General features: G+C 37.9%; 1 protein-coding gene across 2 annotated transcripts; it reads left to right on the top strand.

The window, feature by feature from the left end:
* The first annotated feature begins 242 nt into the window (after positions 1-242).
* Positions 243-15,671, top strand: impact (impact RWD domain protein). 2 transcript variants are annotated; one of them, XM_062424223.1, is made up of 12 exons: positions 243-396; positions 2,280-2,408; positions 2,499-2,551; positions 2,676-2,738; positions 2,883-2,968; positions 6,138-6,263; positions 6,369-6,463; positions 7,570-7,643; positions 8,075-8,165; positions 13,273-13,407; positions 15,488-15,581; positions 15,622-15,671. In XM_062424223.1, the coding sequence occupies exons 1-11, from the start codon at positions 349-351 to the stop codon at positions 15,545-15,547; spliced, it is 960 nt and encodes a 319-aa protein (XP_062280207.1). In that variant the 5' UTR covers positions 243-348; the 3' UTR covers positions 15,548-15,581; positions 15,622-15,671. The 2 variants fall into 2 exon arrangements, with proteins under 2 accessions (XP_062280207.1, XP_062280206.1); XM_062424222.1 differs by lacking the exon at positions 15,622-15,671 and having other exon boundaries at positions 15,488-15,620.
* Positions 15,672-16,679: the final 1,008 nt, after the last annotated feature.

Genomic DNA, 16,679 nt, shown 5'->3' with positions numbered 1-16,679 from the left:
ATAATACTATAGAGCACTTTTCTAAACCTGTGTGTTACTGCACACAACTTCAAAACAAGCAGATCGTAAAAACAATTATATTTTATAATGTTTATTACATATGACACATGCTTTAAAAACACATTGATATACTACAGATAGGTGTTAAGTTTATTCACGCTTGAGTCAGCGCATTTATTATGTGAAAACCGGAAATCACGTACACCCAGCAGATTTGCCCTGGAAGCAGTTACATATCAACACTTAGAGGCTGCATGTTGATATGCAGTTTCTGTTCTAGAAGTCTTATGAACTGTCTGACTAATTGTCATATTTTGATTAGCTCACACCTGATGTTGAGATGAATACATGGCCGACATTATAAACCCGGAGAATGAAGCAGATCTGCAGTCTCAAGTAAGCTGTCTTTACTTTAAAAGCCTCTCACACACTGTGAAGACAAGCTGCCAAGTTGTGCTGTGTGTCTGTTGTGTTGTAGTGTTTTGATGTGGCCTGCAGGGAGCGTATAAGCATAATATAAACTGTTGATAGAAGCACCAGAGGTCCAAAAATAAATGTCACTATAATATCACAGACACACACACACACACACACACACACACACACACACACACACACACACACACACACACACACACACACACACACACACACACACACACACACACACACACACAGCAGGTTGCTCCCTGGATTCATTTACACCAGGGCTATGCATGTGATCTTTGAAGCAAGCTCAGGCAAACATCATTCATTTTGTAGTTTCATGTTCTAAAGCTGATCTGATTTTTTTTGCCAGTTTTTGTGGTTGAGGTTTAGCTGTAGTTTGTGCCTCTCACTTATTCACATGATTGCTGCATTCATGTCACATCTGAGTTATTGTAATTACACGTTTCTGACTGTTTCACATGATTTTTTCTGAAAGCTTAGAACTGTTCAACTTGGTATTCAGTAATGTAAAAGTGCCTGAAAAATTACTCACACCAGCCAAAGATCTTTGCTCAGTGTAATTAATTCCAAAGTTAGTGGATATTGTGTATGGTCAGTGCACTGTATTTTAATTCTCACATTAATCATACAATCCTCTAGAATAGATGATATGAAGGCTCGGAAGTTGGATCTTTCCCAGCAAAAATATATAACTGGTTATATTTGAAAAGCCCAGGAGGTTAGTTATTAACATGTAGCTATCATTGTTCTGAAGGTGTTTCCGTTGTCTTAAAGACTCTTCTTACCATCTGGATAAAAACATGCCATCTGTTCAATGATTTAAAAAAAGGGGTTTAAAAAAAACAACCTATTTAACAAGATGCAATTATATTTCCTAATCTAAGTAGCCAGAAATGACATACCTCCTTGCTTTTGTTATTGTTACATGAATATTTAATTTAGTTTCAAGCTGTTCAAGTTGAGTAAGGACATTTTTTATTTCCGGTTACCATTGTTTGATTGTGGCACAACTTGAGAAATGGGCAAAAATCTTGGTTGTTATGCAAACAGAGAAAATATTTTTGCATCCAAAAAGTTTTTGCAGTTGTGGAAATACCTTCAGAGGAGTGCTAAATTAAAGACATTTTGGTAAATACATTTATTCACTTTTTTCTAGCCAAGAATTAAATGAGGAGATAGATACCACTCTCATGTCTGTACGGTAAATATGAAGTTACAGCCAGTAGACGGTTAGTTTAGCTTGACACAAAAACTGGAAACAAGGGGAACTATTAGCATCGCTTTGTCCAAAGATAACAACATTTGCCTATCAGCACTTCCGATGGTCACAGCTTACTAATTAACATGTTGTATCTCCATTGTTGAAATCTGTACAAAAACTGAAGTGTGAAAAAGCCTGATCAATAAACACATTTCCTACAATTTTAAATTATGTTTTTTACTATTTCTTTAAACAATCTTTTTAGGTTTTTTCAAAGATCACCAGGTATTTTTTCAGAATATCAAATGCTTAGCATCTAGAGCCAGACCAGTATATCAGTCAGTCAGTATTATTGCCCAATATTGGCTTGGTATATTTTGTCTGATATGTGCCGATATATATCTTTTAAAGTGTAAAAAATCCAGTATTAGTCAGTCTCTAATGGCAACACATGGGAGGCACAAACTGGGGCTGGTTGTCATTCTTTTGATGTATATGTGCAGTTGGATTTTTATTATATATCTTTAAAAAGACATGAGGTTACAGTGTGAAGCCCTCAGTATATCACTGGTCAAAATGCTGAATACGATTGATGTTTTTTGCTTTGTTATCATGTCCCCTCATTTAGATTGAAGAGGTTGAGGCTCTTTCTTCCATATATGGTGATGAATGGTGTGTTATAGATGAAGCATCCAGAATATTTTGCATCAAAGTCTCCAACGACATGGAGGAACCAAAACTGACAGCGTGTTTACAGGTAGGGAAAACACACCTGCCATATGAACCACACATGTCTGCCTTTACAGTTTGCTTGTAATACAGTTTATGTTTTTTCTGTATTGATCAGATAATTCTCCCACTCGATTATCCAAGCGCAGCTCCGCCCATCTACCAGATCAAGTAAGTCTATTTGCCTTTCAAATTTAAACTTGATGCGATTCACTGAATTGATAGAACAAATCCCACTCAAAAGCCCACTCCTTGTCCTACTCAGTAACCCTCTGTTTGTTCTCGCCTTTTATAGTGCCTCATGGTTGCGAGGCCCTGAGAGGGCCAAATTGGCAAACAGCCTGGAAGACCTCTATGTGTGAGTACCTCTCTTAGTTTCTGACTTAACGAGGAGGTACTGTCGAGTGATACTGGCCACAACAAAAGATTTTATTTATTTATTTATTTTTTTTACAAACGGTGCAGTCTTTCAGTAGATCTGTTTCTCTTTCAATCTGAACAGGGAGCATGTAGGGGAGAGCATCCTCTACCTGTGGGTGGAAAAAATTAGAGAATTCCTCGTGGAGAAACCTCAGAGCTCGGAAACAGGTGAGGTGTGAAAAATGAGATTCAGACTTGAGGGCCATTCTTCAATTTGCTATTCATAATGACTTGACACTTGATAAGACAGAAGAGCTCATTCTACAGCACGCATTGCAACATGCATTTTCATTGCACTCATTGTTTCTGTTGGCTGTCTCATCCTTCTTAATGAGTAGGATGAAAATGACTGACTTTTTAGTGTTGTCAGATGACTCACTCTAAAACAAAAAAAGCCTGTAAAAGAATTTTAAGCTCATAATGGCTACATGTATGATATAATGCTAAAATACTGTAGTAGAAATGAACATGCCACAATGTTCATGTGTTGAAGGGTAGAGCTGTAGGGCTCTGTAGGGCTCTACCATGCAAAAATCTCACAGGTTTCCTTGTTTAAAGTGGGTGGAAACAATTACTATGGAGGAGTCTGGGGAAAGAGCATCATTTCTGGTCAGGGATGTATTTGACAAAATGTATGGGGGTGTAGGTTTGTTAGCGGCTGTTCTGACCACAGCTCGAGCAACTACTGTGCGTTTAGAAATCCCCAGTGGGCAGCTTTGGTAAGAGCTGGAGTGTAAACTTCCCTAAACCAAAAAAACGGAAAAAGGAGCTGTTTTCATTACCCTTAACTCTAATGTAGTCGTCTTAGTTCTCACAGGTTGAATGTTCTGTTCCTGAAGAGGTATTTTTCAAATGTAAGCTGTAAAACCACAAAAACAGTGACATGCCCCTTGCCTTTGGAAATAACGCTATATACCTAGTTAGCAGGGCATGCTCATGTTTGCAGCTTACATTCGAGCTGATACTGAGATCGCTCAGTTTAATCCATTCTTCCCACTTTTGTTCTTGTCTTTAATGCTTAGTGTTGCTCTGTTTAGAACCCCACGCACACCGCTTCAACGTGTGAGGAAATCCAAAAGCTTGACCGACCTGTCTTGCCTAGTTACGGTTGCTAAGCTATGGTTGCACAATCTCTCTTCAGGGGAATATTTGAATAAAAAGGTCCAGGTAAATCTACCTCCCTTCTTAAAGCCTTGTGTAATGGCATCTTCTGTCTAAGCTCTGCTAAGATGCTCCTCTATTAGAAATACAACTATCTGTTGTGGCCTCAAGCTGTGATAAGATGAGCACAAAGGCCTGTAAAAGCCTTAAAAAAAACCCTTCTGTGCCTGCATTGAATGAAGATGGATATCTATGTAATGCCTTCTGTTACCTTGGCAGAATCTTTTGAAGTATAGAAAGAGTGAAAGATACCCAAATTAAAGAGTGTCACCCTGAATCAGGTTTTCTGGGGAGTCTTGTCTGACCAGGTTATCTGTGTCTGGGTCCAGACTCCAGCAGTATTATTGAGGCAGACAGTCTCTTTTTAGCAATAAGTTAGAACAGTATTAATGGCCTACCCCATTGTTGTGTGGCATAAGTTGGCGTCAGTCTGTGATTCATGTGGTAATAAATAGAACTGCACTTTAGCTCAGACAAGCGGGATTGATGGCTTTTTCCCATCTTTCAAATGGCAGGAACATGGTGGAGAAAGAAAGAGAAGAGTGTGTGTGTGTGTGTGTGTGTGTGTGTGTGTGTGTGTGTGTGTGTGTGTGTGTGTGTGTGTGTGTGTGTGTCTGTGTGTGTCTGTGTGTGTCTGTGTGTGTCTGTGTGTGTGTCTGTGTCTGTGAGGGGGTGATAAGGCTGAAGATGTGCATTTCAGCAAAATAGGAAATGAAAAGGGAGTAAATAAGAACGAGAGGACATGAAAGGTGAAGAAAGGTAATGGGTCTGATGATGAAGTTTGGTTGAATGAGAACAGGCAGAAGGCAAAGGATGAAGAAAACATCAGAGACACCAAATGTTTGTTCACCTACTCTAAATATGAAGTCCTGCTTGCTTTTAATGAATTTTGGCAATGTGTGTGCATGTGTGGCTCTACGTGTGTGTGTGTGTGTGTGTGTGTGTTTGTGTGTATGTGTGTGTGTTTGTGCCTGTCCTGTGTTTATTATGGTCATATAAGATTCAACAGGATCTTGTTTACTTACATATTTAAAAAATTAAAAGATAAAACTGGCAATAATTTATATTTTTCTCATTGCCAAGCGAATGTATGAAAAACCCAAACTGACAATGAATTAATGCGACTAACAAGTATTGCCTGTGTATCCGAGATATGGCTTATTCCTCTGTGTCGTAATGCTCCATTGTTGTCCAAAAACAATTAAAAACACATCAGTGAGCTACACTGTTGCCCTGGGCGACATGTTCCTATATTAAAATGAACATTTTACTTTAACTCAGTCACACATACACCATCCTGCAGCTGTAAATACTCACTGAAGTGCCAAATTCACGGCTGAAACATACATACAGTAGACAATACTGTACAATTTATGGCTGAGAGCTATAGAGCTTTATTACTCTATATCTATAGAGCTTTATTACTCTATATTTCTACATATTGGCTTTCCACTATGATATTGTTACATATGTTGACCAATGTACAACAAAACAATTACAAACATCCTGCAGAAATATACATGAGGTCACCATCACATAGTTCTGTCTGGTTGTCAATCCACTTTATAGCACCTGGTTCATGATACATACACAGAATATCAGATTCAGATTAAGCTCACTTGAAATATTTATGAAGTCATGTTTAATTTATTTAGTAGCAGTTGTTGTGCTATGCCTCTTTCACTGATGAGTCTCTTTTGATTTTACTTGGTTGTAAAGAACTTTAAATGTAGTTTTAAGCTGAGCATCGGATTTGTCAGGATTAACTGGCTGTCAAAAAAACAGTTGACGTCACTCGGCTCTTCAGATCTTTAAACCTTTCTCAATTATTAATTAAACTGTACTGAGTCAAATTTGCGGCATTCTTGTTAAAAATGATATCAGCTTCTCATTGGTCCAAAAACTACAGCATCAATCAGGCTTTAGTAATTGGTGTCATCCGTTATGAATGATCTGTCTTGCTTTATTAGTTTATGAAACCATTTTAGTGTCAGTGTCATGTAATGGTAATATGGTTATAAGTGTCTCAGTAGGTGTCATTTTAATGACAAGCTGCCAGGCCTGCAGACAACTCAATGAAGACATTTTTACAGGTAGCAGGGATGTGATGAAAAAAACAAAAAACAAAACAAGCTTTTCATTAACAAGACAACATTTCTTACATGACCTGCTTCAGTGGATCAACCAGAAAAGGTGAACATGACCGCTGAGGAAGAAGTAGATGATGATGAAGACATGCAAGACTTCAGGAATCTCCGTCTGAACACAGAGAACGCACATCTCTTCATGGATCATGCAAAAGGTACGGCTGAGTCAAATAGTCACACACACTCAAAATTGAACATGGGTTATTATAAATATGATCTTGTTGAGGAAGTGATGTATACTCTAATATTTTGTCTTATAGATGAAGAGATGCCTCCAATAAAACATGGAAACACCATCACAGACCGACGCAGTACCTTCCAGCCTCACTTAGCACCTATAGTGACTCCTAGACAGGTATAGCACATAAATCATGTTTTTTGGTGTTTTTTTTTCAACTTTACACCGTACAAATATAATACAAAAAAACGGTTGCTCATATTTTATGACAAACAAACAAACAAACAAACATTGCCTAATTTTTATTGGAGCATCAAGACAAAAATGAGTTTTGGTAGAAGTTTTCTGACTCTGAATGTGTTAATTCACATGAACAAACTGATTGGTTCCTGCATGCTGGTCTCACTCTCAGGCTTTCCAGTAACATGAAAGATAGTCTAAAAAGCTTCCACCTGCTGTGAAGTGCTATTTGGACAAAAATAATTACAGACATCCTCCGGAGACCTGAACAGCATTTGAACATTTTCTTGTAATGGTTCTGGAAGATTTGTTCAAGTAAAGACACAATTTAGGCAAAACTCAGATTTGCGTCACTGGCATCAAATTACTGAAAGTAATTTACTTATTTTTTAGCCTTTTTATCCAGAGTACCTGGGAAACTTTGTGGAGCCCAAAGTGTTCTATTTTAAATGATAAAAAACATATGATGTAGAAAATCTAAATATTAATAGATTGTGTAAAATATGTGGATGATAGGTGACTAATATGTATTGCATGTCAGCGATTGCTTGGTTGTTAAATGCATGACTAGAGTGCAAAATATCAGCAGTTAGTTGGAAACATGACTGGTTGCATAATCATCCTTCAGGGAGCAAAATATAACTGTAACATTTGAAGATGCTTAGCAGAGACTTTAAACAGTCAAACCATATTTTAATTTCAGGAATTATTTTCGACCTTTCAAATCTCAGTTTTATTGATGTGAAATGTGATTTCTCACACTAACAGTTGACTATTGCTGTCATGCACATTAGTGAGCAGCACCAGACAGCATCATTTTCAGCCTGACTTAATTTTGACTCCCTTTACTTAATATTAACATTCAGGAAGGGTTTCATTATAAAATCAGTTTATATATAACACTGTGCTGAAGTACCTAGAGAGCACAGGTTAAAATCCTTGTCTCAGCAATTTTCATACACTATAGATTAGATAAGAGGCATGTGAGAGTGAAGTGAGGAATATGTCATGATACTCATTGTTCTGTCTGTCGTTTGTTGCAGGTTAAAATGGTCCTGGAGAAGCTGTACGAAAACAAGAAAATCGCTAGTGCCACTCATAACATTTATGCTTACAGGTCAGTGATATTGGAAATATATATGTATGTGTGTGTGTATGTGTGTGTGTGTGTGTGTGTGTGTGTGTGTGTGGTTAATGGAGAATCTATGAAAAGGGCAAATACTGTATTTAAAGGTAAACCCCCCCCCCCCTCCGAAAAAACAGAAGCCTTTCAAACAGTGTGGTGTATTATGTCAATAGTGTGTGTGTAAGTGACATGACTGCCTCTGTGTGCTGGTTTTTTTTTGTGTGGTCTAATGAAGTCGATGTCGAGCTGCTGATACGCTGCCTGGGTGGCCATTACTCACGAGAAGGATATGTTGACATTTAGACCACTTAAAAAACTCAACTGTTGAAGAGGCTGCCCATGTCACACTTATTATTCTCTGACCAAAACTCTTAAATGCCGTACTGCCTAATGCCGAGCTGTTGTGACTCTCTCTGTTGTAGAATTTACTGCGAGGACAAGCACAGCTTCCTGCAGGACTGTGAAGACGATGGCGAGACAGCAGCAGGAGGGAGATTACTCCATTTACTGCAGGTTATCATTTCATTAAGAAAATACTGACCTTGACACAAGTCTTCCAGCTGCATAATAAGCAGTATGTTCTGCTTGTTAAAAAGGGGAAAAAAACCTCAGAGTTTGTGAAGTAATTCAGTATCCTATATACTGTAAGTATTTTTAATGACATGTTCATGAACACAAATTATGATACAGTATGTGATGTGAAAAATACAATTTATGTTTAAAACAGTGCACATTTTACAACATAAAATGACATTCTTACACATGCGATCCAAATTACTTACTGGTACTAAAAAAGAGCTAAATTACTCTTAATGAAGATGCCAAGTGGTTTGAAAAGGGACACAATCACAATTGGTGTAATACAATAGTATTACACCAACCTAGCCTCTGTTTCAGTAGATGTGGGAACATTTTGGGGAGATATGCTTTTAATAAACGGGCTAAGGGGAGTAGTTTCAAGTGATGCTCTGACTTTAAACTACAATATTTTACATACATTATTTATTTGTAGGACATCGTCATTAAGGGCTGGCACAAGCAGTTATTTTCATCGTTGACTGAGCTGGCAGTTAATTTTCTGATTCAACTTATGAGTTGTTTATCCTATAAGATTACAGAAATTTGAGTGAAAGTGAATAAGATTAAAAATCTACAGCCATGCTATAGCAGCTCTGTGAGAATGTACAGTACAGTACTTAGACACAGCACAGTTGAATGCTGACAACAGACAAAGCCCACATGCTGACTGTACTATATGAAGGGAAGAAGGTGGTATTTGGGCATTGGATACTTTTAAAAGGATGTCGTGGGAAAAACAGTTTGGCAGGCCGGAGTTCATGCACAAAAAATTATATTATTAATGAAACGGAAGCAAACATTAACTCCCCAGATATTCAACAAAAATAACTTAAGCCAAAGCAACACACAAATAAAATCTGCAGCCTTGCAGCAAGCTGCCACCTACGCTCTTCCCTGTTGACCACTGAATAACATTTTACATTCACCTCCTCACCTAACTGGAGCATACCACCTGCTCAGGTAAATATGGGGGTGAGCTACCCAGATAGTCAGTTTTCAAAGTACACAGAACAACACCTAGTTATACACACTGGATTTTTCTGTTACTGCTGACAATCACAATTTCCTGTGGTTACACACACACACAGCTATGAGTGCACCATATTATACAGAGTATAATTTACTACTTAACAGTCTCACATATCTCTCCATCCTAGCAATGCCCAGTCCCTCACGGCTAAGAGGACCTAATGATACAAACCTGTTTCCACTCTCCCTGATTGAGCAGCTGATCTGCCTCCAACAAGCCAGAAAGAACAACTGAAAACATACAGAGTGGTCGACCCTTCACAGACATCATAAACCTGTAAAGAAAGATTAACCACACATAACAACCAATGTATTCAATTATTATAATAATTATTAACAAAAAACTGGATTCAGCACATACAGTTTCTGATTGACTAATAATTTCAGTAGGTTTAAGGACTGAAGGAGTGTGACTGGATTGTATCGATGTCTGCACTGAATAAAGCTTTCAGAATGATATCGTTATATCACGAAAACACCACCATGACAATAGTTCATGATTTGATGGTGATTTTAACATCTAATGTTTTCTAATTATCAGAACTATTAGTACTACATTAACAGGTTATTTCATGTCAGGGATGATTATTTTGTCTGTCATACCATATCATGGTCTTTTATCAAGTGAAATGTGAATACTGATCAGCCTACAGTAGGAGCCTTTTAGACACTTATAGCCTGTATGGTTCCACCAGAGGAAATGGCAGCACTAACTAGTATTTACATAATTTGTAAATTTGCACTCCAGAGAATTTTGGTCCCACGACAGTAATTTCACACAAGTATTAATCTTTTCATTTCTTTAACAAAGAGGCACTTGTCAGTGTGTGTTATCAGATGGCACTATGATTCACACACACGCACACACACACACACACACACACACACACACACACACACACACACACACACACACACACACACACACACACACACACACACACACACACCCACATCACGCTGAAATGTGCAATTGTTCACACACTTTTTGTTTCACCGTTATATTAAATAAAGGCCAGTGACAGGACACAAAGTTTCTTGTAATCAGAGCTCAGTGTTGACGTATAGTAGTTCTGTCATACTCATTACCAGTAGGTGCCGAGTCGTGTCAGAGCTTTTCCAGATGAGATCCATGTCTCTTGTCAAATTTCATACTCAATCATGAGATGATGACAGCCCTCCATGCCACTGTGACACTGTAGAGAAATAAATCAGTGTGAAATAGTGCACTGGATTCTCTGTGTGTATGTCAGAGACTGTGATCATCTGCACATAATTCAAGCGAATCAAGCTGTCTTTGACTTGTAGAGTGTTCCCTCTGAAACAGACGACCATATAAAACATGCTAATTTTATGTGTTTCATCTTTTCTGTGAACCTCAGCTCCTTAAAAAGATTCTTAGCCATTACATTGGCATATTCACAAATATATATTAAAGCTGCTCGAATCAATATTCGTATATTAACAATGACTTATGTGTAATGTTAAAGGAGTCGCTTGTAGTGATGAACCCATGGAGAATGACTCAACTTTGCAGTTCCCCACAGCTCTACTGAGCAATTTAGTGTCATTCAGTTCATTGTTTTGGTTTTATGGCTCAAAACTTTACTGTTTTGATTCACTCTCACGGCTCTCATTAGGGTCTTTTACACACGTAGGCCACTGTTTTCAGTAAAAAAACCTAAATAACCATTGTACGCCTCCAGCCCAGCAACAAATCACAGACAAGCAACATTAGCAACTACCTAATTAGTTGCTAATTAGGTAGTTGCTACCTAAAGTGCCTGATATTACCCTCCAGAGTCGGTTGAGACCAAAAACAGAGCTACAGTAAAAAGGAGGTGAATCTTTAACATGATATATTAATAGATCAATAGGGTGATGAAAAAAATATAACCCTGAATGAATTTTAATGTTGCTTTATGTTTAAATAGGCAACTGTTCGCTAACTTGCTTGCCATATCGTCTCAAAAGGTGGTTATTTTTACAGCTTGTTTCCGCTGCCCCCCTGTGGCCAAAAAATCAATTATTGCAGGTTTAAGTTACTTTTTATCCATTTCTGACCATTTGAAAATCTCAGCTTCTTAACACAACCAGTTAGTCAAGTCATTATTTAAAACAGATAAATGTAAACTCATCAACTTCCATTTATATGTGCTTTTCTTAAAACATCAGAGAAGATTCAATCAGGTCACTATCCGCAGCTGATTCTATAACTGGACTGATAGCATCAGGTCATTTGTCCCTCTGTTCATCGTTTTGAGCAACATACTGATTAATCTTCTGCATGTGACATTCTTAGCTTGCTGAGCAATTTGCATGAAGACCTTTCGCCATAATCTATTCTTCTCTAATCTCATTCTACTTTACAAACCTTTCTTCCCGTTCTCTCATTTAGACTTTTACTTCTGGCAGGGAATTTTCAGTGTCAATTTAACTTCTCTTTAGTAGAGGTTGGTGCCGGACATATTAACCTAGCACAATGAAGACAGGCAATACTGCGACCCAAAAAAGTGAAAATCCTTTCCAACTAAATTCAGTTATGCGCACATTATGTGATTTTACCCAGCAAACTAGTCAACAGCTCAAGAAAAAACAGTCACTCAAGAAATGGCTTCAAAGCTTAAGACAAGTGCTTGTAGAACAACAGCGATTTACACGTGTTGAATACACATAGAATGTGTTTTAACCTGCTTTGAATGATTTTTTGGCCACTTCAGGGCAGCAAAGACAAATTGTAAACAGAACATCGGGCATTGCTGAAATACAGACCAAGTCAGACATTGTGGCACACCTCCTCAGAGTTTTGCGATCTTATATGCAATGCTTTAAACCTTTGCTTTTTGTTCTAAACATAGCTAAACATGTCCTGGAGCAACATTTTGAACTCACAAAGAGGCAGGCTTAGGGAGTTCATGAAAGATGTGATCAGATTACAGGTACATTTAGTAAAAATGGGGATTACTAGCAGGGTGATAATTCTTATATGTGTTTTAAAATAAAGAAAGACTACCATGCACTGTAAAAAGTCCCAAACATGAGCAGAATAACATGAGGGAAAAATAACTCCATGACGATGTGAGTACCACCACGTGGTGCACCGGCACACACTTCAGACACACATTGAACTTAAAAGTAGACAGGGAAGGTCATTATGCACTGTGGCAGTCCCAAAGACTCTTACAAATATGGTACAAGAGAGCTTGAGTATATAACAGCTTGTAGTCCACATAATGGCTCTCCACTGATATGACTGTGATGACTGTGTGTGTGTAACAGAGCTGACAGTGTGCATCTGGTCCCCAAACACGTTCAATACTGAATGAGTCAGAGAAAACTCAGATGTATCACGCAGATAGAACCAAATAGAATTACACAGTAAAGCCCATGATGCTGCTGCACATGGCACAGACACCCAGTGGGGGTCCTCCCCCTCTGTGACATACAGTATACTTGATTGAGAGCTTCACATCAGCCAGTGGGCCAAGCGTTGTTTCCCTAAGAATGTTTCATTGTTGATCCAAAGGTTACATACACTGAGCAGAGGGCATATTTTTGATGCTAAACATTTTGTTCTGTTGTCTTACAGGAAACACTTAGTCGATGTCATCTTATAGATACGTCTTTTTTGTCATCTTTATTATTGGATTTTTGGCAAAAGTGACAGCAAATAATCAACTTACATTATTTTAATATTGTGATACTTGGATAAGGTTACTGACACAGGTTTAAAGTAACCCTCCTAACCCTGCCAAGATGAAAGTGAAATGAATCTAACCTTGTGGGAGACAGCAAATAGTCAAATATCCACGCATTTTGGATTGACAGCTGATGCCAAAATACACTTAATGGAGATTGATTCACTTCATCACTGGTGTGAGGGGTGGGGGGGTCAATGTATGACAAACTAATTCCTCTGACTTCATCTTGCCCCTTCTGTATTTGTCTTATACTCCTCTATCTGTGATTCACACTCATTTTAAATTCACCCTGTGTTTTTCCCCTACTACAGATTCTGGATGTGCGTAATGTCATCGTGGTTGTGTCTCGATGGTATGGTGGTATTTTATTGGGTCCCGATCGCTTCAAACACATCAATAACTGTGCTAGAAACATCCTGGTGGAGGAAGGATACACTGCCTCCACGGTGAGACACTCTCTGGCCTTTCTCATGTATCTCTGTCATCTTCCACTGACACATCATCAATTTTGACTTTGCTTTCAGTTTTCTGATGTTGGAAACCACTTGTTAGGTTGTAGTTCAGTTGACATTACACACTAATGTTCCTCCAATTATCTGAAAACAGAGTCCGAGACAGGACTCCTTAAATATATAGTTGCAAGTTAGAGTGAGACTTATATTAATATAGTCGCCTTGCTTTGTGTTTCCACAGTAACTCCTCCATAGCTGTCACATTAGCCATAGTGGTTCATTTGAAGTGTTTGGTTGGCACTTGTTCTGGAGATCAAACATTTTTTCCTCGCTTTCACCAGACTGAAGTTAGGTCCAGTCTGCTTTGAAGCTGTCTTTGTGTTCTGCAAAGTTATTTCATCAATAACACGATTGAACTCTGAGCTGTCGCCACACATAGATTAAAGGTATGGCAAACACACTCATAACAGTATTCTTCTTCAAAATCCCATCAGCTCACTGTGAAAATCTATAATTTCAGTCCTATCCTCCACAGCAAAGCCTCCGCTTCCACCAGACTTCAAGTTTGAATTTAGAGTACACTGCCTGTGGATGTAGGGTTCAAAACTTATGCAGAATGTGTTTTTTCCTGTTCGTAAAGTGCTTTATATGTTATCAATACCAGTTTTAAATCATTTCTAAAGCAAAGAGCTTAGTTTTAATTGGAGTGAGCTATCTGAAGCCTGTCTAAAGCTTTTTGATAGATCATAAAAGCATTTTAATAATTCAGACCTGATACATAACTGAATGTGATAAATGAAAGGATGTTAGGTCAGTTACATTATCTTTTAGAGGGCAGACTAAATCTGCATTGCTCCTCAACTCATTAAAAACCTAAAAACACAGTTATTGAAGGTTAAGTTGTGATAAAATATAATCATAATTAATGTCATAAACCAAAGTATGAGACAAATTGGTTTACTTCACTTCCTGAAGGAAACATACATGTCTAAATCAAATCTCATTTTAAACCAGCTGGTGGCGCTAGGAGTCAAGAGATTTCATCCTCTCGGGACCATGAATGTCAACAAAAGTTTATGTCAATTTATTTAAAAAGTTGTACAAAAGTGTATTTGGGCAATCCACATGCCTTTATTGGACAGCTGACAATAGAGACATGACACAAAATGAGGGGAGAGAGAAGGAGGGAAGCGGCATCCAACAAAGGCAACTGTCAAAGCATATTGGTCTCAACAAAATTGGCCCAAAGCCCACATTTCCATCTCTAGAGTAACGCCCCTAGCATGGTTTATGAAATGACAATGGTGTCTAATAACACTGTCTAAACTCTTGGCAAGAGAAAGCACACAGAAATAAAATAGGACCCAGAACTGACATTTGAGGTACACCAATTTATCTTCTGTTGTCCATGTAATAAACAGAACACTTCAGGTCAGTTATGGAAGTTCTGGCCCAGTTCCTCAGCCTGTCAGTCAGTATTAAATGGTCAGATGTATTAACAGCAACGTATTGCTTATCAACAAGTTCTTCCAGTATTTTTTTGGCAAGGGTAAATTGGAAATAACTGAAGGGGAACAGAGAGAGAACAATTTACTGACAGGTTAATCTAAAATTAGATAAAGCCTCTGTCTACTTGGACTGGGTTTAGGAGGAAAATAGACTGGAGCAAAGAAAACAGGAGCTGAACCACCAGTGTTACCTCACAATAGGAAAGGTCATCTACAGCATATGTGTTCATTATTAAAAACAGTAAGAAGCTACTTCCTGTGTTACAGAATTATCATTCATGTTTACTTTTTGTTCAAACAAACTGGATTGTCAGCAATAATTAGTGCAAAATGTTTTATAAGAGTCAACGTGGTTTCATGCAAAAAACTTGATGTACTGTACTTTTCATTGAGGCAGGGAAACAGCAGGAGTTCAGATGAAAGCGTCTGTCAAAATTTGAGTCATGATCTGTAGAACAGCGCTCAGATATTAAACATGGAGAAAGCTTTGGCTCTGTTAAGTGGAGCGCTAATGTAAGATAATCATTAGTCTGTTCATCCTCTAATCTTTCCCTCTTGTTTCACAGGATGAGGCCACCAAATCAGGAGGGAAGACCAAAAGGCCTAAAAATAAGAAGACAAAATGAATTTCCCAAGAGGACTTTTATTTTTTTTCTAAATCACAGACTTTGCTGTTAAATTTAGTGGAAATTATTTTTTTGGATGATTCAGATGGATCAAGGGGAATGAATTAGGGTTTATTTAAATTAGAGTTAACATATTCAAAATATTTAAAGTATTAAAATGTCTGTCATTTCAGCTGATCACTAACTCTTCAATTTATATTTTTGTGTAAGCCATGAAATAAAATGTTCACAGCGAAACATGTTTTCAAACAATCAAACCATGGCACATGTGCAGAAAATATGATTCTTCAAACATAATCATTACACATCTGAAATGATCATTTTGTTAATGAGAAACCAAATAAATATACATATTTACTGTTCATTTTAAATTATGATGCTCTGTAATTTCAGTCTTGATGTGGACACACTCACAGTCCTTCTAAGTGTTAATTCAGCTTTCAGCAGAATCTGAATATAATTCATACACAATTTATTCAGTGTTTCCAAGGAATATGATCAGACATGACTGTTCAACAAAATGTTCACCCAGTTTCACTGACACAAACACTCACATACAATTCACATGCCTTTTTTCCTCAATGCAATGGGTGCATTTGACATCCACTTAAATCCTGCTAAATATTCAACTTTTCACAGCTGCATTTTCCCTTAGAGCACATCAGTGCTTGAGGGGTTATTGCTTCACCTCTCTGATTTGGTGTCACTCGATCCCTGGGAGGACACGGTCTGCATATTAAGCACTCCTGGGCAGGCTTTAGGCAGCAGAGGACTGCTTTCTAAAAATATCAGGGGCTCATCTGTGTACTTTGGCAGAACAAAAAACAGTTTGATTTTTGTACTGCCTCATCCCAACTCTTGTAATCTAAAAAAAAGTTGGCTTTTGTCTGTGTTCAGTATCTTTTGTCAAGGGAATGAAACTGATAACCTCATCCAAGAGGGACATTTCATTTTAACAGTAACTTGCACACGATAAATAGGCTGAGATTCCCGAAATTTCCTCCACGTCTTTCTGCAAAGCTTCCTGTTCATTTCAGCCATTGAGAATAATTACAACTAATTCACTTAGTTAAGAGTTGGTTCTCCTTCACACGCTGTCATCATGCTGAACTCATCATCTCAGCCCATAATC

The sequence above is a fragment of the Scomber scombrus genome, chromosome 8, assembly GCF_963691925.1.
Source record: "Scomber scombrus chromosome 8, fScoSco1.1, whole genome shotgun sequence".
Classification (NCBI taxonomy): Eukaryota; Metazoa; Chordata; class Actinopteri; order Scombriformes; family Scombridae; genus Scomber; species Scomber scombrus.
Note: the sequence above shows the minus strand (reverse complement) of the source record. Positions and strands in the feature narration are given on the sequence as shown.

Coding starts and splice junctions, on each gene's coding strand:
- impact (XM_062424223.1), top strand. CDS start 349: ATGGCCGACATTATAAACCCGGAGAATGAAGCAGATCTGCAGTCTCAA. Junction 6,464..7,569: donor CTATAGTGACTCCTAGACAG/GTATAGCACATA, acceptor CGTTTGTTGCAG/GTTAAAATGGTCCTGGAGAA. Junction 7,644..8,074: donor CATAACATTTATGCTTACAG/GTCAGTGATATT, acceptor TCTCTGTTGTAG/AATTTACTGCGAGGACAAGC.